General features: G+C 38.0%; 2 protein-coding genes across 13 annotated transcripts in view; both read left to right on the top strand.

The window, feature by feature from the left end:
* Positions 1-675: 675 nt before the first annotated feature.
* On the top strand, positions 676-1,071 carry LOC134753778 (uncharacterized). The gene has a single exon (XM_063689717.1). It carries the CDS (start codon positions 676-678, stop codon positions 1,069-1,071), a length of 396 nt encoding a protein of 131 aa, XP_063545787.1.
* Positions 1,072-4,664: 3,593 nt separating this feature from the next.
* The window catches only part of LOC134753862 (serine/threonine-protein kinase mig-15), a 44,003-nt gene continuing 27,971 nt past the window's right edge, over positions 4,665-20,696 (top strand). For all 12 annotated transcript variants that reach the window (XM_063689809.1, XM_063689817.1, XM_063689815.1 and 9 more), the window contains exons 1-10: positions 4,665-4,946; positions 5,137-5,202; positions 11,416-11,623; positions 12,092-12,268; positions 12,483-12,714; positions 13,922-14,050; positions 14,195-14,425; positions 15,004-15,077; positions 19,701-19,785; positions 20,015-20,138. In XM_063689809.1, the coding sequence (XP_063545879.1) occupies positions 4,881-4,946; positions 5,137-5,202; positions 11,416-11,623; positions 12,092-12,268; positions 12,483-12,714; positions 13,922-14,050; positions 14,195-14,425; positions 15,004-15,077; positions 19,701-19,785; positions 20,015-20,138 (1,392 nt within the window). In that variant the 5' untranslated portion in view covers positions 4,665-4,880. The remainder of the gene's footprint in view (positions 4,947-5,136; positions 5,203-11,415; positions 11,624-12,091; positions 12,269-12,482; positions 12,715-13,921; positions 14,051-14,194; positions 14,426-15,003; positions 15,078-19,700; positions 19,786-20,014; positions 20,139-20,696) is intronic.

The raw sequence follows: 20,696 nt of genomic DNA, 5'->3' as shown, positions 1-20,696 counted from the left end.
AGTCACTGACAGTGTCCAGTGTCAACACTGACATACGCTAACGTCTAGGTTATGGACGGTTATATTAGTCTCCATGGTCTACGTAATTTACTTTCTATACATCTCGCTCTCACTAATATGCCAGTACGAGAGAGATGCATAGAAAGTAAGTTAGTACAGTTCAGGGGTTTAAGTTTTATCAGTTCGGATAAATGTTTCATACCGTAAAATGTGTCTACTTTGCTCCCCACTGGGTAATTGTGCTCCAACGGTTTTTATATATGAAAACTACACCTATCACTATCACAACCTCATTTAAACGCCTCACCCGACGCTATTGAAAAGCATTACAATTAATTCAATCTAATAAGTAATAATACAGTAGGTAGACATATTTATAAGCGCGAACTGCAAAGATATCTCTACTTGGAAAAGTATTTCAGGGTGGCAGATACTTTTGGTGCGTTGTTTTATACGCTAATATGTATGGTGACTGTACCTAACTAAATGTGAAAGGGAAGTAATTAAAACTGGGTATCATCCTGGACAAGAACTGGAATTTCGAGAAGCATTTCCTACAATTAGCTCCCCGAATAGTGGGCGCCGCGCGCCGCCTCGGTTCTGGGTCGACTGCTGCCTAACGTAGGCGGCCCAGGCGCCCCGTGTCGCCGCCTATACGCCGGCGTAGCCCGCAGTATGGCGCTGTATGGAGCTCCGGTATGGGCACACCGGATAAATTCAAAAAATAAGGCCCTTCTCCGGAGACCACAAAGGGTGGTGGCTATCCGGATGATCCGGGGCTATGTGACGGTGTCATGGACAGCGGCATGCGCCTTGGCGGGTACGTTGCCATGGGAGTTGGAGGCTCAGGTGAACGCCGACGCGCATAGGGAGAGGGCCAGGTGCAGGGCCCTAAATGAATTTCCTGCACCCGAAGAACTGCGGAGGGCGCGTCAACAAGCGCACGAGCGGATGCAGCAAAGGTGGAAGGAGGACCTGGAGAACTGTCGCTATGGAGCTCATACCATAGCGGCACTCCTCCCATCCTTCAGTCCTTCATGGAGTGGCTGGGGAGATCCTATGGGACCGTAACATTTAGGCTGGCACAGGTGATGACCGGACACGGATGCTTCGGTCATTACCTGTGCAGAATAAAGAGGGAGGCCAACCCGGCTTGCCATGAGTGTGGCGCGCCGGATGATACAGCACAACACACGCTTGAAGAATGCAGTGGTTGGGCCGTAGAGCGCCGCACCATGGCTATGGCTCTCGGAGTGTGAAACCTTTCGCTGCGCAACGTAGTAGCGGCTATGTTGGCCAGCGAAAGGAAATGGACGGCAGTTGCCTCCTTCTGTGAGACCGTCATTTCACAGAAGGCCGCGGAAAGGGAGCGTGAAAGTAGCGCTGACGCGCACCCAAACCGACGCAGACGATGGGGAAGAAGGCGGGCACAATTTGCCGCCTGTCTAAATCCCTAGCAGCGCCAGCGGGCTGTGGGGGCCCGCATAACACGGCGCTACACGATTGGCGGAGGGTCCAGCGTCCCTGACTCTCCTTTCAATCGGTGTGGGTACTCTGGCGCAAGATAAGCCAGGGCCGCCGGAAGGAGTCACGGTAAAATCTCAGGCATCCCATGGCTCCTTCAAAACGGTAAGACGGGTGACGCCGGAGTGGCTTTTAGTGGGTATACCTCCTCTCCTCCTCTCTATAGGAGAGGATGGCTGCAGGAGCGAGTCCCACATATCCCCCAATGGCTCCCCAGGCCGGGGGAATGCGTAACGCATTTTACCACTCCGTCAGCGCACCTTCACAGAAACCAACTGTTACTAGAAAGGTGAGGTTAGAACTGTGACCTTTACAGAAACCAACTGCCACTAGAAAAGTGGGTTAGGTTAGGTTAGACCTGCGACCTTCACAGAAACCAATTACTACTAGAAAAGTGGGTTAGGTTAGAACAACAAAGTTAAGTTAAGTGAGCAGTAAGTTTTTTGAAGGACGAAATGAAAGGGAAGTAATCAAATGATGGCCAATTTTTTTTTTTTTTTTTATTAATCAGGATCAGCAAAAGGGGTAGGTTAGGTTGGTTAGAATTAACCGAATTTTTGCGGATCAGTTAAATTGTAATTCAAAACGAAATAATCCGCATACCCACTGATTGCTTAACAAAATTTGATTAACGGCGGATCGCTTACTGCCGATCAAATAATTAATTTGCCAACCAAATCAATTTAGAGCAGAGCAGCTCATTATGACATTAATTACGAACGGGTTTAGAAATACTTGCTAACCTTAAGTTGCTGACCAAAAATATATTTTTGTTCATCAAAATATATATTTTGCAGATCGATTAAATGACACCTAAAGTGAAAATTGTTTTAAGGTCAGTGAGGATAAGACCGTCTTTTAGGCAAGTCTGTCTAATCACTGTAACTTTTTATGTTTATGTCGGAATCGTGGGCGTAAGTACGTGCGCCACTTATAAAAATAATCAGCATATTGCTAAAAGACTAATAGTAGGTAGGTACTTTTTTGTAAGTAAAAGTTTTGTGGTGTTACAATCCTACTAACACCCGATTTTTTAGGAGAATGGTGAGTTTGGAGCACCTATGACAGCTTAGGGGACTGCACAATGATGAGATTGATGAGTGACGTGGACATAGATTACAGATTAGATAGTATTCTACCTAAACTAGACTAAATCAAGTGAATCGACAATCACCTACTCGGCATAGTAAGTTGGTACCTACCAATATTAGGTATTCAGAACTTGAATACTCGTGGCTTTCCATTCTAGATCATGAACATATTAACAACGTGTAGCGACATCTGGTGGTCCGCTAGTGAACAATTTGACTTTCGTTTTTCTTGTAGTTTACAGCCGAGCTAAGGATGGTATTCCATCTATCTAATATCTTGGTCCAATGTGTATTTGCGGCTCACATTTTGCTTAATGAGAGAGTGAGACGCAATGCATATTGGACAATGATATTCGACAGGTGGAATAGGTACCACCCTAGTCAAGTTAGGTATGTTTTAATTTAAAAGACAACTTGGAATTTTATTGATGAAACTACAACTTGGCTACCTACCTATACAGGGTGATCAATCCAAATGGGTCAGTAGGGAGAAGTCAGAAACTATGAGAGATAGCGAAATCTGTTCTTAGGAACCATGACGTCGACTTTAGATTTAATAATAATGACATTCAAACTTTTTTTTAAACTCATTCAGACATAACCGGAAATCGAACCTGGTCAATATTCTTTACTGTAATCGCGTATTTGTTTGTATTATTGATCCTGAAATTTGAATAGATTAAAGGCCTAGTTTCCCCTCTGGGTTGGAAGGTCAGATGGCAGTCGGTTTTGTAAAAACTAGTGCCCACGTCAATTCTTGTGGGATTGGTTGCCAAGCTGACCCCAGGCTCCCATGAGCCGAGGCAAAATGCCGGGACAACGCGAGGAAAATGATGATGGCATTCAATTTTTTCTAATTTTTTATTTAAATTTCAGGATCAATATACCACAATAGACAAACAAATACTACACGCGATTACATAAAGAATATTGACCAGGTTCGATTTCCGGTTATGTATGAGTAAAAAAAAAAGTTTGAATGTCATTATTATTAAATCTAAAATCGACGACATGGTTCCTAAGAACAGATTTCGCTAACTCTCATAGTTTCTGACTTCTCCATACTGACCCATTTGGATTGATCACCCTGTATAATGAAATGTTTGCGATAAATCCACTTAGGCCAGGATTACACTTGTAAGTTTTACTTACGTAAGTAGGGACAAAGCTATTTGCTAGAATGAGATAACGATATTCATATCTCATTCTGTAGTATAGCTGTGTCCCTACTTACGTAAGTAAAACTTACAAGTGTAATCCTGGCCTTATAACTAAAAAAACGCAAAATATTTAAATATGTAAATCTAAGCGATATAAATTGAGATGAGACCATATCGTAGCACTTTCTTCTGTGAACGTTTTTCTTATTGTGTGATTTGTTTGAGTTTCGTTTGTCTTTACGAATAAAAATATTTATACTTCTATAAGTAAGTAATTATGAAGATATCTAACTATATTTTTGAGAATTAAGTAAACCGGTAAGTACAAGATTTTATCACAGATTGTACTGGGTAGCCTACCTAACTCATCTAACTGCTTTGATTAATCCTCAAATATAATAGGTACCTAAGTAGAACTATTTTAAAATATGTACTAACAAAAATATGAGTACCTACCTTTGCAAATATTAGATTGATAAAGATAGATAAATGTAGCACTTCAAAATAAAATGCCAATCGCCCCTATAATCTTTAATAACTTTTATAGATGATAAAATATAATTTCTAATTTTCATTAATCATTTTACCCTGTAAATAAAAAAAAATGATAATAGGCGAGGCACGTCACGTATCTTTGGTCCGAATTGCAATTTACAAAATGGTTGCAAAGTTGTATTCATTAATTTACTATTTTATTCATGATTTTATACAAAATTGTCTTTTGTATAACGTTTCTTATTTTCGTTTTTAAGTATTTGTATTTTTAATACGAAAGTGACAATAATATAGTGCATCTTTTGCACGAACATCGTTTATAATAGCACAGTTTGGACTGCAACCAGGCTCTTTACTCTTTCCTCTCTCTGTCATCCGCAACCCACTCATAAATCTGGCATCCCCACCGGGTGTGTGTGCGACGTTCGACTTGTGTATTTGTAATTTACTCAATTTTAGTTGTAAACAATGTGTTTAATATATTAAACAAATGTACAATGTTTCAATATAATTTTGTTGTTGTCAATGTCGTTTAACAGTAGTTACTTACACTTATTGCATTGATGTGAGTTCTCGTGCTTTGTCTTCGCGTGTGACAATATACTCCAAAATGGCGCATCAACTCGCACCGTCTGTAAATTGTTCATTGGACGACATTGACCTAAGCGCTCTAAAGGTAATATTTTGAATAAGACTACTATTATTCTCCATCTAATCTAATTAATTGGGAGACCCCAATTCGTTAGGTCCAAATAAAATTCTCAATCAATTATTGAAAGGGCAATGATCTCACTGGGCGTGATTCATAGTGAAGGTTTAATAATGAGGCTTTATCGTGCAATTAAAAGTATAATGCGTCATTTCAGGATCCAGCTGGTATATTCGAACTTATAGAAGTGGTTGGAAATGGCACTTATGGACAGGTGTACAAGGTATGTGTTATTTTACTTGGTTCAACACAGGTAGGTATTTTACATCTACCCTTAAATCCGGTCGTGAGTAGATACATAACAGTGCCTTTTATTAGGTAAATATATACACGTAACATTTTTGTTTGCTAGGCGAAATGTATATTCAAACAGTTTTGGTGAATAATCTTATACCATATTATTTTGACCAATTAGATTCAATCTATAAGTGCTAATGTTTGCTAGTTGAGATTAAACTGAGTTTTCTGCGTATAATATTATAACATAACATAAATTAATCAATAGTCTAATCTATCTAAACATGCTAACCTACAATAACATTATATATCATTATATACTACACATATCATTAATGCATGATAACAGATAGTTCGCAACTGGAGTAGCTTACTTAAAATAAATAAAATTATGTGTCACGGTGATAACTAGGTTAAACAAAGTGTTAAATTCTATTATGAGAAATAACTGGGCATAATTCAACAGTGATAAAATGTGAATATTCACTAGCACCGTGAAAGTGACAGAGCCAGAAACTTCTTGGAATTCTCAATAATGACGTTTCCAGTGGCAATCAAAATCAAATGTGCTCTCCTTAAAGTGAAGGCTGACTACCGGGATCGCTACAGTATGAATAATAAATTATGATAAAATAATGGGGTTGGCCGGTCGAAATAATTAGCAGATGGCGCCAGCATAGCTTGCCCTGTCAGTCCCTAGAATTGTGTCCCATTCAACCATCCATTCTGACACAAAATCAAACATGCTCTTCTTAATGTGAATTCTGACTACCTGGATCGCTTCAGTATACACCTTGATTGATGTTATTGGTGTCCATTCTTCCACAAACCTTTATACTGAGCTAAAAGAATAATTATTATTATCATTTAAAGCAATTAATGGTTGAAGGTGAAATTATTGCTTAATAACTTATGTCTGGAATTTATATGATAGGTAAGAACCTACCAATCTTGAAAACTTTTTTGTGAACAAGCCTTAAACAAAATAACTAACAAAGTAACATTATTGACTAGTCTGTTAAACCTTGATATCTTATTGCCAGGCTTGGGAGTATTTTGAGCATGGTAAGACTAAAGTGAGCTATGGAGTCGTTGTTAACTTTAAAATTAAGGTCTTACTCATACTCGTCCTCATTAATTTAATTCATAAAATAAATAATAACTAAAACAATACACAGAAAGCCACAAGTAACAATCTTTAAATGAGTTTCTTTTATTCGAACATGGCATCAATATGTTTCCATGAATTTTCAGAATTCAGGATGATTAAGTCTGTCCCAATGAATGTTGCAGGTAACCAGGAACAAACACAGATCAATCTAGAAGTCGCTTCTAACTCCAGATTTCTTTTGATGCTTGTCAGAATTAACATGTTTCAGGATGTTGTCATTTTTTAATCAAGTGATAGAACTTTCACATGCAGTATTTATCTGCCTGATCGGTATTATAGTCTAACTCTTCAATCGCCAACAAACTGGTTACAGTTTGGCGATGCATAAATTTTGTTTGTAAGCATGTACCTTTGTGTAAATAAATTAAAAATTAAAAAAAATATGGTTCTATCCAGCTCTGTATAAACAAAGGGTGAGATTTTGTATTGTGTAGAATGCTGTTGACATGCTTTAATATAAAGTGTGTCTTAATTGCGTGTGGTGTACTTCACAAGACACACAAGTTTTACTACACGTTTCTCATGGTCGTATATAAGATCTTTGTACGTTTCAATCCAGTGCACAATTTCAGATAATTTTGGACCCGACATAATGAAATCAGCAATATATTCTGAAATTTGCCCTGAATGAACATTAACAAATAATACGTCTGTTGATGCGTGAGTTGCATGACATGTGTTGTCATTAACTCCATTCTCTAAAGCGGCCAGTAACTACGTAGGTATAGTTCTATATCGCAACAATATAGTATGTACTCTAGTTACATAAAATATTGGAGCAATGAGACTGTAATATAGGTAGTTGATTTTATTTTTATAATGTAAAATTTAATTACGTATATGTAAACAGTATTACATATATAAGTAATCAGAATATTTTAAAACGAATCGGAAGAACTTAATCAATGAGGATGAGTATGAAAATGACTTTAATTTTAATGTTAACAACGACTCCATAGCTCACTTTAGTCTTACCATGCTAAAAATACTCCGAAACTAGCTTATTATAAATGTGGTCTATTATGCCACTTTTATAAGGTAGTATGTATTTAAACTTAACATAGTTTACAAAAAGTGTTCTTCCATTTCATTTAGGCTTTAAGTTGATATTTAAACTGAAAGAAATAGAATACAAAATCTTAACAAAATTAATTATTCTCAAACATGTTAATAAATATGGACCTTGGTTGCCTGATAAAATGCTGCAAAAGAACACATTTCCAGCTAAGTTTGTTGATACACCTGTAATGAATTTTCAGACAATAATGGAGGCCTGCAAAGTAAACTTATTAATTTATCGACTTAACTTAACAGTTAGAACATGGTTCTCGGCCACAAAAAAAGGCAGAAGCTTTTCTGCCCCAAGTTGATATTTATTAGCTACTCTACTCATGTTATATCTTAATTGCTTTAAATGTGATCAATGCACCTACATATTTGGGTACCTATTTTATTTCATTGTGTTACAAATTCCCTCCAGCTGCCCACAAATCAAAACTTGCCAAAACAAATGCAAGTCTGATTTGTTTAAATAAAAAGTAGACTCATAACACAATGGAATGGAAGGCCTATGTTTAGGTCTCTGGGCCGCTAAAGGAGATAATTATTTATATTGTTTGATATTTTATTTAAGACCTGTCCAATTTATTTCATTTAGAGGCAAAAGGTACCACTTTATCAATGAGCTCTTTTTTAGTTTCATCTTTTTGCAAGTATTGCTTAGTTGGTATCCAACAAAGTTGAACTTTTTGCCTAATAACTTCTCACTTTCAGGTCATCATAGCACTGCACATAATTATTGCACTCTTTTTTTTTGTTGTTATGTTTATCTTTTTTTTTGTTAAGATGAGCACGCGAATTTTTAAATTATATCTTTCATATATGAAATTTTAAAAAATATACATAGGTTTTACAATTATGATTATCATTATCTTGAAAGAGTAAAGTTATCGAGGTACAAAACTGCTACATATTGAGTAGCTGGTACTTTAAAAGCAGCAATTTATTGATTATCCAAATTTCATAGGTTCAATTATTTGTATATTTTCCCTGGGCAGCCAAGAATACTGAAGTGGAATCAGGCTAGGTAGATACTACCTAGAATTTAAAATACATGGAATTCCTTCCATTCTCTTCCAACTTCCATTACTTAAAGCTTCTGCTCGCAACTTTGTTTGTGGAAAAGTCATTAAACTGGTAATTATATCTGGTAATAATTGAATAAACTCTTTTCTTCAATGTTCTTTGCCCATATTTCCTGGCGAATTGTTTTATGTGTTTTTTCTTAAGCTAGCAATCCATTTGGCTGTATTTGAACAGTATAATTCTGCCTCTCTTTTGATTTCTGTTAAAAAAAATAACACTATTTGGGCAAATATGTCAAAAGACAGATTTTAACGTAAGCTACAAGTAGTACGAGTAAGCAACCTTTGCAAGTGATTTCTGGTTTTGCTATTTTTGTACTATGGACAAAGGAGGAGGTCTATCAACGCTAATAAAGTCTGCATGCTAATGTACTGTAACAAGTAATGTAAGTACTATGGCAAGTATGATGTGGCCACAAACGGACTTATTTTACCTCCATCTACTTTATCAGCACTTCCTGCATCACAGGTTAATTAGTAGAAATAGGTGGAAAGGCAATTTCAACTTGGGAAATATTAGGTTCCCTAGTTAAAATCTTCTATTCCATTTATTTGATAATGAATGCCTGCACTGTGTAGTCCAACTTACTAAAAGTGGATTCAAATGGACCAGCAAAAAGACGTCGTGTAATAAATATAATTCGAGTTGTAATTTCTGTTATTTTATTACTGTAGTCAGCTGTACAGCAAACCTTGTTAAGCAAATCGAGTGCTCGTTATTACCTGCACGCCTTTGTTCCTTTAACTATCATGCAGATTTTTCAAATAAACAAATCTCGTGCTTAACTACTTCTGATGCTGACTGTACCATGCTCCTGTGAACATAGCATCTCTTTCCCGCTATATAACACACAAGTAATGATTTGATGCTGACTGTACCATGCTCCTGTGAACATAGCATCTCATTCCCGCTATATAACACACAAGTAATGATTTGATGCTGACTGTACCATGCTCCTGTGAACATAGCATCTCATTCCCGCTATATAACACACAAGTAATGATTTGATGCTGACTGTACCATGCTCCTGTGGACATAGCATCTCATTCCCGCTATATAACACACAAGTAATGATTTGATGCTGCCTGTACCATGCTCCTGTGAACATAGCATCTCATTCCCGCTATATAACACACAAATAATGATTTGATGCTGACTGTACCATGCTCCTGTGAACATAGCATCTCATTCCCGCTATATAACACACAAGTAATGATTTGATGCTGACTGTACCATGCTCCTGTGAACATAGCATCTCATTCCCGCTATATAACACACAAGTAATGATTTGATGCTGATTGTACCATGCTCCTGTGAACATAGCATCTCTTTCCCGCTATATAACACACAAGTAATGATTTGATGCTGACTGTACCATGCTCCTGTGAACATAGCATCTCATTCCCGCTATATAACACACAAGTAATGATTTGATGCTGACTGTACCATGCTCCTGTGAACATAGCATCTCTTTTCCGCTATATAACACACAAGTAATGATTTGATGCTGATTGTACCATGCTCCTGTGAACATAGCATCTCATTCCCGCTATATAACACACAAGTAATGATTTTATGCTGACTGTACCATGCTCCTGTGAACATAGCATCTCTTTCCCGCTATATAACACACAAGTAATGATTTGATGCTGACTGTACCATGCTCCTGTGAACATAGCATCCCATTCCCGCTATATAACACACAAGTAATGATTTGATGCTGACTGTACCATGCTCCTGTGAACATAGCATCTCATTCCCGCTATATAACACACAAGTAATGATTTGATGCTGACTGTACCATGCTCCTGTGAACATAGCATCTCTTTTCCGCTATATAACACACAAGTAATGATTTGATGCTGATTGTACCATGCTCCTGTGAACATAGCATCTCATTCCCGCTATATAACACACAAGTAATGATTTTATGCTGACTGTACCATGCTCCTGTGAACATAGCATCTCTTTCCCGCTATATAACACACAAGTAATGATTTGATGCTGACTGTACCATGCTCCTGTGAACATAGCATCCCATTCCCGCTATATAACACACAAGTAATGATTTGATGCTGACTGTACCATGCTCCTGTGAACATAGCATCTCATTCCCGCTATATAACACACAAGTAATGATTTGATGCTGACTGTACCATGCTCCTGTGAACATAGCATCTCTTTTCCGCTATATAACACACAAGTAATGATTTGATGCTGATTGTACCATGCTCCTGTGAACATAGCATCTCATTCCCGCTATATAACACACAAGTAATGATTTTATGCTGACTGTACCATGTTCCTGTGAACATAGCATCTCTTTCCCGCTATATAACACACAAGTAATGATTTGATGCTGACTGTACCATGCTCCTGTGAACATAGCATCTCATTCCCGCTAGATAACACACAAGTAATGATTTGATGCTGACTGTACCATGCTCCTGTGAACATAGCATCTTTTTTCCGCTATATAACACACAAGTAATGATTTGGGCTAATAGGCCGTTTGTAAGCATCACAATTAAAGAGTCCGGTCAATTTGTGTCAATGAACTTGGTTAATTTAATCAATTTGGCTCCTTATAGAGACAGAGTGAAAACTATAGAAGTGCAATATTTTGTATGTACTTAGTCACATTTTCTTTGCCAGATACTGTTTTGTATATTAAAGTTATCGTTATCTGTTTGTGTCTTTCTCGTCAACCTTTAGTTAACAATTGGTCTAAAAATATTTTGATTTTAGATTTCAGTCTGTGAGCTGTAATTTTACCTATTCAGAACGCTCGTCATCAGTCCTGAAATTGTGGCGAACATGATTCAATTATTAAATAATTGTGATTGTTTACCGTTTAACTACAATTGTTTTTTTTTTACATAGGGGCGTCATACCAAAACGGGCCAGCTCGCGGCCATCAAGGTTATGGATGTCACAGAGGACGAAGAGGAGGAGATCAAACTTGAAATCAACGTGCTAAAGAAGTATTCCAACCACCGCAACATTGCGACATACTACGGCGCGTTCATCAAAAAGAGTCCTCCGGGAAAGGATGACCAGCTCTGGCTGGTGATGGAGTATTGTGGAGCTGGTAAGTCTCATCTTTCATTGTACTGAATAATGCTTTAAGATGGAGAATTGGAGTAGGTACTAACACTTGAAGAGTGCACGGGCAATCAACAAGGTGGATGATGTAAATGAATAAAATAATAATAATAACTTTTCTCCAATATGCTCGGAAATGTTCACCTTATAAAAATAGTACGGGAAGTTCTTCTTTATTGTCAAACTGATTAAAAAAAATCAAATCATTCTGTCTTGTTTCACCGGACGGGAAGTAAAAAACAATACAGTAATAACATTATTGTATTTTTTTTTAAACGTTTTTAAAATATGTATCCACTAAGAAAAACGCAAACAGCCAATTATTATGTTGACTGTACATACCTACTTTTTTCTCGACTTCATCCTTTTATATTGTATGCATATAAACATACGTTTTTATTAAGCTGAATAATAAATACGTAGCACCAACCATTTGCCTTTTTGTTTCTTGCAGGCTCGGTAACAGACTTAGTAAAATCAACAAAGGGTCAGTCTCTCAAGGAAGAGTGGATATCTTACATATGCCGGGAGATATTGAGAGGCCTCAGTTATTTACACTCCAACAAAGTCATCCACCGCGACATCAAAGGCCAAAATGTCCTGCTTACGGATAACGCTGAAGTCAAGCTGGGTAAGTAGATCTCTCGAATGTTTTATTTATTTTGATTGGGCTCAGTTTTACCTACAGCTTATGTTCGTCCCTTGCTGCATATCATTCTTATTACAAAGACCGCCCATCCATCGCACAACACAAAAAGATGAGCCTCATAGGCGCTGGGTGTAAGTGTTAGATACATTTCGGTTATATACATTTATGACTGATATACTAATTCTGTTGTCAATAGTTGATTTTGGAGTATCCGCGCAGTTGGACAGGACAATCGGCAGGAGAAATACATTCATCGGCACTCCATACTGGATGGCGCCGGAGGTGATAGCCTGCGACGAGAATCCAGACGCGACTTACGACAATCGTTCTGACCTTTGGTCCCTCGGTATCACTGCACTTGAGATGGCCGAGAGTCAACCACCTCTGTGCGATCTGCACCCTATGAGAGCTCTCTTTCTTATCCCAAGGTAACTTACTCACCACGCTATTTATACTACTACTATCCTACTAATAATGTTACAAATGTGAAAGTTTGTACATTTTATATTTGCAAGTTTGGATGTGTTTTCCTCCTTCACGTATAAACGGCTGAACAGACCTTGAATGATAGTTAGTATACATATAACTTGTAACAATTATAACCTGAAAAAGGAATCAAGATACTTTTTATCACGAAATGAGGGTGCAATGGTAGATGTTATTTAGTACGAGAGCACTTAAGGGGTGGGATGGGGGCAGTTTAACTATTCGGATTAAGTCGCGGAGGCAGGCTAGTATATAATTATTTCACGTTTTCTTTGGATTCCAATCACTTTAAGTGATAATTTTACACAGACACTGTTCTGAATTTATTTAATAGGGAATATTACGCGAAACTGCGCAGAGGGCGCCACTGCCACAATCTGAGAGTCTATTGCAAAACAAGAAAATCGAAATTTCGAAACTAACATTTCTGTCACTCTTGCATATTCGAGCGATTTTCCCGGTAGGTTCTCTGTAAACAAACCGCCTTGGTGCATAAATGTCATATTTTAATATCTCTGAAAACTGTAAAAGGCACAGTATGTATAAGTTACTCTATGGTTTACTAAACGGGCTAGTGCTGCACTTTGGTGGCAGAACATTGCAATAATAATAATAATTTATATTTTGAACATTTTTTTTCGCATCGCACTGCACCCACCTTAACTAATTTCGGTTTGGCCCAGTGGTTGACTGGTAGAGAATGCCTCAAGGCATTAAGTCCGCCTTTTGTACTTGTTCTTGTGCAATAAAGTTTAAAATAAATAAATAATACCCCCCATTATCAATAAATTGGTATCCGAATGATTTCCTCGATTTTCCATCAAATAGTCAAATTGAATGTATACGAAAATACATGCACAAATATGAGAATAAGAAACAGGTTTTATAGACATCAGAAATAATCTCAGTCGGGAAAAAATATCTGTCCATGATTGAATCAATTGTTAAGGTTAAGTAGGTCAAGGCTAATTTGTCAAATTATAATCGCTCAATCGGTATAGATCATATTAATACTCTGTTTACTAAGCAACTGTTACTGCAGTGAGTTCACACTCTTCGCGACATTATGTCTAAACTATCAAATTCTAAGAAAAAAATCGCTGTATGTTCGAATGGCATTTAATGTTTCACATTTTTTACACATTACAGAAACCCTCCGCCTCGTTTAAAGTTAAAGAAGTGGGCGAAGAAATTTCACAGTTTTATTGAAACCGTTCTTGTCAAAGATTATCATCAGAGGCCGTACACAGAGCAGCTACTGAAGCATCCTTTTATTAGGTATGTACATGAAATAAACTTCCTTCCTTCAATGTTAACACTTACTGATAAATTTGGGCACATGACAATGTTCAAATTGAACATGACGAACAGGATTGAGCACTTCCTAGAGGTATACAAGTATTGATGAATGACTTATTTCAGGGATCAGCCTACAGAGAGACAGGTGCGAATACAGCTGAAAGATCATATAGACAGGTGTAAGAAAAGAAAGCAAGATAATTCTGTGCGCGAAGAGTACAAGTACTCAGGGTCGGAAGGCGAAGAGGAAGAGAACGCGGTGGCGGGCGAGCCGTCGTCAATCGTGCACAACGCGGCCGCGCACCCCGGCGGCGACACGCTGCGCCGCAACTTCCAGCAGATACAAGAGGGCAGGTGCGTACCATTTACACGGGACTCTGCAGTCAGGCCAACAGCTTCGTGCAACCGTGCTGAGGGATAGTCACAGATAACTGTAAACCTTATTGCAATGATATAACGTCCACAGTTGAGTGTGTTGCTGTTAGTGCGTGAGTGTAGGCTAACTCGCGTACGTGACAAACCGCAGGTGGGAACGTTACTCAGACGACGCGCGCATGTATTGATATTTCAGCACGGTTTTATGAAGTTTTATTCTATCAATCCTCTGTGCCTTGATTATTAATACTGTGTAAGAACACATATATCTAATATGCCTTGCAAGTTCCATGATTTGTATGAAAATGTAAGCCTGACTTGTTGACAACATTGGAATACATATATAAGATGATTAAATTTTGACATGATTGAGCTATTTTAATGATCTTTTTTTTTACTTTTAAACTTAATGTTGGTCTCAATCTCAACGTTGGTCCTATGGAATCGACTCGGGTGTCAAACTTGATGGCACATGAAGAGCGTGCGTTCGGCCCTGCTTAGATATATGTCTGCGCGTGTGATCCTACTGTAACATAATAATATTGTCATTAACTCAGAGCCGCCGAAGGAGCGCAACCCCAACCGCCGCCGAAACGCAACAGCAAGCGCGAGGAGCGTGAAGAGATTCCAGGTACTTGCACTAACTTTTGATGTAAATAGGGAAAATTTAATAATTTTATGGTCCAATTCATAGTTTTTATATTGAACTTTAACACGTTTTAATCTAGGGCAATAGGCCAAGAAATGAATGCCCAAAAAAAGGTATAGAGGGAAATGCTTGGAACACAATTTTTGACTTCGTAGCTTTGTTTGGATTATTTAGGAGCTGAACATATCAAAAGTCCCCGGCCGTAACCCTGGTGCTGGGGGGAGGGGGGTTTGAAGGTACAGTTTTTCGATTATATCTCGGAAACTATGCGTCTGAGCGACTTGGCCACTAATACAAAATGAAAAGAGATTTAATTTGTTACAAGTTTTATAAAGTCAAGTTTTGGATATCTTGTATAGTTTTTGAGATATCCGCTCTTGAAGGTTTATTTAGGGCTCTCATTTTTATCTTGATTATCTGCATCAGTGAAGCTGCTAGGCCGGGTTTGGTATCGTTTTCGTATAAACTGGGGGTGCTGAATTCATTTTTGATTTAAACTCCTCTTTACGCTTAAACCGCTGAACCGATTTCATTGAAATTTGGTACAGAGATGGTTTGAGTCGCGGGACAGTACATAAGATAATTTTTATAACCAAAATCATTTTTTAAGGGTTTGAAAAGTGGGGTGGAAATTTGTATGGGGAATCAATAACCGCTGAACCTATTTAAATAACCCAAATATTATCTACATGTTTGAATTAGTTGAAAATGATACCAAACATGACTACAAACCTAAATTTAAACAGTATTAAACTCAGTAATTCAATTTCGGCGAAGAAGCTTAATTCCCCTTACACCAAATTTCACACCTTCAAATTATGATTTTTGAGATAAAGACTATATTATATCCTGTCTCGGGACTTAAAACATCTATTTGCCAAATTTCCACTAAATCGGTTCAGCGGTTTAAGCGTGAAGAGGAGTTAAAAAAAAGTTATTTGTTTAAAGTTTATATGTTTTTACTTCGGAAAGGTGTCAATGTTGAAACCATAAATGAATTCAGCACCCCCGATCTATACGAATACGTTACCAAACCCGGCCTAGCAGCTTCATTGGTGTAGATAATCAAGATAAAAATGAGAGCCCTAAATAAACCTTCAAGAGCGGATATCTCAAAAACTATACAAGATATCGAAAAACTTGACAATAAAACTTGTAACAAATTAAATCTCTTTTCATTTTGTATAAATGGCCACGTCGCTCAGACGCATAGTTTCCGATATATAATCGAAAAACCGAAAAACTGAACCTTCAAACCCCCCTCTCCCCCCAGCACCAGGGTTACAGTCGGGGACTTTTGTTTTTTTTTTTTTTATTGAAAATTTTGCAAAAATTATAACATTATAAGTACCTTAATCTAATGTTCGCCAAACTGTGAAACAGTTTGTTGGCGGTGCGCTCTAAAATAATCTTAAACTAAATAGGTACACTAAAATTAAGTAATCAGTTAAGTAGTTAGGTATAGCATTAGGAACATACTTATACGTAGGTATCTTAAATCTATCATGCGAGACGGTATCAGCTGTCCATGCGTAGATCCTATCTCGTTGAGATAAGGTCCACGTTCAGTAACAATTATATAAAACTTTATTTACTTATTTAGCAACCGAAAATAGGTAAGAAAGTAAGTAACTAGGTTATGTTTTCATATTTGTGTAGTAAAATCTGTTTAAATTTTGATTTCAAACTACCTATGTTTAATTTAGGTGTTTCGAGTAGGAGAGGGTAATCATTATATATTTTAGGGATCAAGTATTCTTTTGTTCTTCGTCCATAATAGTTTTTTGCTGACGGTTGTATCAATCTTATTTTCTTAGCAGACCTAGTACTACGCTTACTTATTCTCGGTATTTTACAATCATCAGTGTAGTAACTATGTAATACATTTAAATATACAGCCTTACAATGCACAGGAAGTATCTTGCAGGTTGAGAAAAGTGTATCATCGTTTGTGTTTTTTCCTACTATTATAACCGACTAAATATTTCATTAATCTAATCTGAAGTAACTTTATTTTATCTAAATAAGTTTTAAAGGTAAGTCCGTAACAGCTTAGTCCATAGCTTAATAATGCGTCAGCAAGTGCATAGTAAACAATGCGCAAGGGGCGTTTGTTAACAATTCGATTTAGGTAGTAAAATTGTTCATCTCCTAACTAGTCAAAACAAAGCTATGAAGTCAAAAATTGTGTTCCTAGCATTTCCCTCTATACCTTCTTATTGTTTGGCCTACAAATGCAATGAAAAAATACACACGGAAACTAGACTATATTTGCAAGGGCAGACTGGAACCAAAACCTTTAAACCTTTAGAGCTCGTTCTCACTATGTCGGATGTCGGGACGACTTTTAATCGGGTGTCGTAGCGGCAGAACATTTTATATGAAGCTATTCACACACAAACGACAACGATTTTGTGTCAGATCCGGAAAAAAAATCGTGTCGGCGGCGCTGTTCACATGATGTCGGATGTCGGACCGACCCCGGCCGCGCCGCACCCCCTGTGCCTCCCGCGCGTCGCATCGCGTTTGGGGCCTCGTTTGAACTGTCGTTAAAATGACACCAGCTGTGGTCGTGGCCGACAGCCGACTAGTGTGAACAGAGGCACCGACACCCGATTAAAAATCGTCCCGACAGCCCACTAGTGTGAACAGAGGTACCGACACCCGATTAAAAATCGTCCCGACAGCGCACTAGTGTGAACAGAGGCGCCGAAACCCGATTAAAAATCGTCCCGACAGCCCACTAGTGTGAACAGAGGCGCCGACACCCGATTAAAAATCGTCCCGACAGCCCACTAGTGTGAACAGAGGCACCGACACCCGATTAAAAATCGTCCCGACAGCCGACTAGTGTGAACAGAGGCACCGACACCCGATTAAAAATCGTCCCGACAGCCCACTAGTGTGAACAGAGGCGCCAACACCCGATTAAAAGTCGTCCCGACATCCGACATAGTGGGAACGAGCTCTTAAAGTTGGCTCGATAGAAAAAAACACGCAAAACATCTGTAATGTTTTTATTTTCAGTTGTATGTCGTTAGTGTCGTTACCCGCCCTGCATACCATAGCAGTATATTTTTTGTAAAAAAATAGCTAGTGATAAAAAAATTGATAGTAACGAGCAAATTTAAAACAACAATATATTATAAGAGTAAATGAGATAAAACCCGCACGATGGTCGCCGCAAAATTCGCGCGGCGCGACATATAAATTATTTTTTCTCTTCTAATTTCATGGCTTTACGCCCCCTCTTAGGTCCAGAGCGTCAGTTAAAAGCTAGTAACAGACTTCTAAAATTCTAACAGTAATGGCGTCACACTTGTACATTTGCTACGAATTGCGTGAAAACGGCAATTAATTACATGACTGTCATACCTCTAATTTGTCGGTGGACTTGGTCACTTTTTCTTTAATTAGTTACAATTTTTATTTCAATAGGGATGATGACACATGTTGAATTTTATAACAAAATCTAGTAACATAGATAGGAAATGAGCAATTTACCACAATAATGTAGATATTAAAATAATATATGGAAATAATTCAAAAATACAGGGTTTCAAAATTTAAGTAATTTTTTAACTTCAGAAAAAGGAAAAGAGCAAGGGTACCATTCGATTTCTTGCATTTTATCCATAAAATAGTACGTTTCGATGCTAGTGCGGAAAGTATGTCATTACGTCACGAGTACCGAGACTCGGGTCTAGTGAAGAATGACATTTCCGCACTTGTATCGAACGAAGACAGTTGCGAAAAAATAAGAAAAACAACAAGTAAGGAATAAAAACAATATCGAAAGTTGCCTTTGGAAACTTTTAAAATATGCTTGCACTTGCAGTTAGAAAAAACGCCTCTCCTTTGACAGTCGTTTCGGCAGCTATTCCTACCTCTACCTTCCATAGCTATTCCGTTCCATTCAGACAACTTATTAAGAACGGTTTTTCAATATTCGATATTAAAAAATAAACGTGTTATAATGATGATGAGGTAAGTAATAAAATATGAAATATATATATCTTTCGTATTCTTACATTTATTAACAGTAGGTTTTTATGTTGATTACGACGTTTAAAGGAAACTAATATTAACACTCATCAATAAGTAGTCATGAATCAGAACAAGTATAAATTTAAAAAAATTGAAAAAGTGAAAGCACTAGTTCGCGAAAACCAACTTTCCGCACGCTAAACAGCTTCGTAAAGTAGCACTTTTTGAGCAACTGTATTCAAAAGATTGTATAACAACTATATAAAAAACGTTATTTTCTTGTTTTGTCCATACATTAAAAATGGGCTTTCACGTCACGTTCACTTATCGTTTGATAAGTGAAGTGAAGTGAGTCGGACTTTGACTATCATTTCTGACTTTTGTATTGCTTTAATGCAATGGGTCCCATATAGACATTTGATCCTACAAATAAACCTGAACGATTGATACCGTTAATAAAAATTTGTTATCTAGCCTATTGTCTTTCGAAAACTTCAAAGTATTTTATTAAACTGAATTAGCTTGAAAAATTATACAAATATCGTTTCTGCATCTTCCCTATCCTTATGTGCGTTATTTGTAAGAAGTGTTTATTAATTTGTGACCTTTGTGCCGCAGAGCCCGGCCCGCCGGCGAGGCCCTCCATTCCTCAAAGACTGATCGTAGTGCCAGATCCGCAGGCACAACAGCCTAACAGATACAGGTATTTTTGGTGGCTTGTCTTTTTTGCAAATGCATTTTTTTTTATAGCATACTTTCGATTAACATATGTGACACCAACATACGTAAAAAAATATATAAATCGGTAATAAACTTTTTAAAATATTGCCAATTGTTTGTAAATAATATAGATAAAAAATAAACTAGTGCAGTTGTCAACAACGGCCATGTTCATCATTCCTCGTGTTTATGTTTGGTTTTTTTTTCACCAGGCCCCTTCCGCCTACCCCGAAGTCATCCGGCTCATCCAACAGCTCTGGCTCCAACAACGGCACCCCGCCGGCCAGCGGCCCGCAGCCGCCGCAACGCGGCTCTCATCACATGTTCAAACCCATGGTAATTACAAACATGTACAGTCTGTGAGCTCTTGCAATCACATTCGGGTTGTACAGCTTGGAAAGCCAGCTTGTCAGTAGAAAATGGCGCCAAATCAGGGCCGGATTTAGAGGTGTGGAGGCCCCCTGGCCCCAAATTATTTTTCCTATCCTTTCCTAAGTCTCTATTGTGGGGGCCCCTCTTTTGTGTGGTTTCCCTCCCTTAAATCCGGCCCTGCGCCAAATACAAACTTGTATGGGAACTCGGACCCATGGCGCCCACGGTTTTCAAATTTGCCGCCTTTTTCTACTGACAAACCTGGGTGCGTAGACAAGATGCCAATCGTTAACGCTCGGTAGCGAACGAAACGCAACTGTCTCTGTCGCACTAATATGAAAGAGTGATACGACGATTGGCATTTCGCCTACGCACCCTGTCTTGCCAGACTATAGAAACATATCTACTGGTTGATTCACGAAAGCTGGCACGAATGGCCACCATTTTTAGAGTTCCGTAGTCAACTAGGAACCCTTATAGTTTCGCCATGTCCGTCCGTCTGTATGTCAGTCCGAGGCTTTG

This window comes from Cydia strobilella, chromosome Z (genome assembly GCF_947568885.1).
Source record: "Cydia strobilella chromosome Z, ilCydStro3.1, whole genome shotgun sequence".
In the NCBI taxonomy this organism is placed as follows: Eukaryota; Metazoa; Arthropoda; class Insecta; order Lepidoptera; family Tortricidae; genus Cydia; species Cydia strobilella.
Note: the sequence above shows the minus strand (reverse complement) of the source record. Positions and strands in the feature narration are given on the sequence as shown.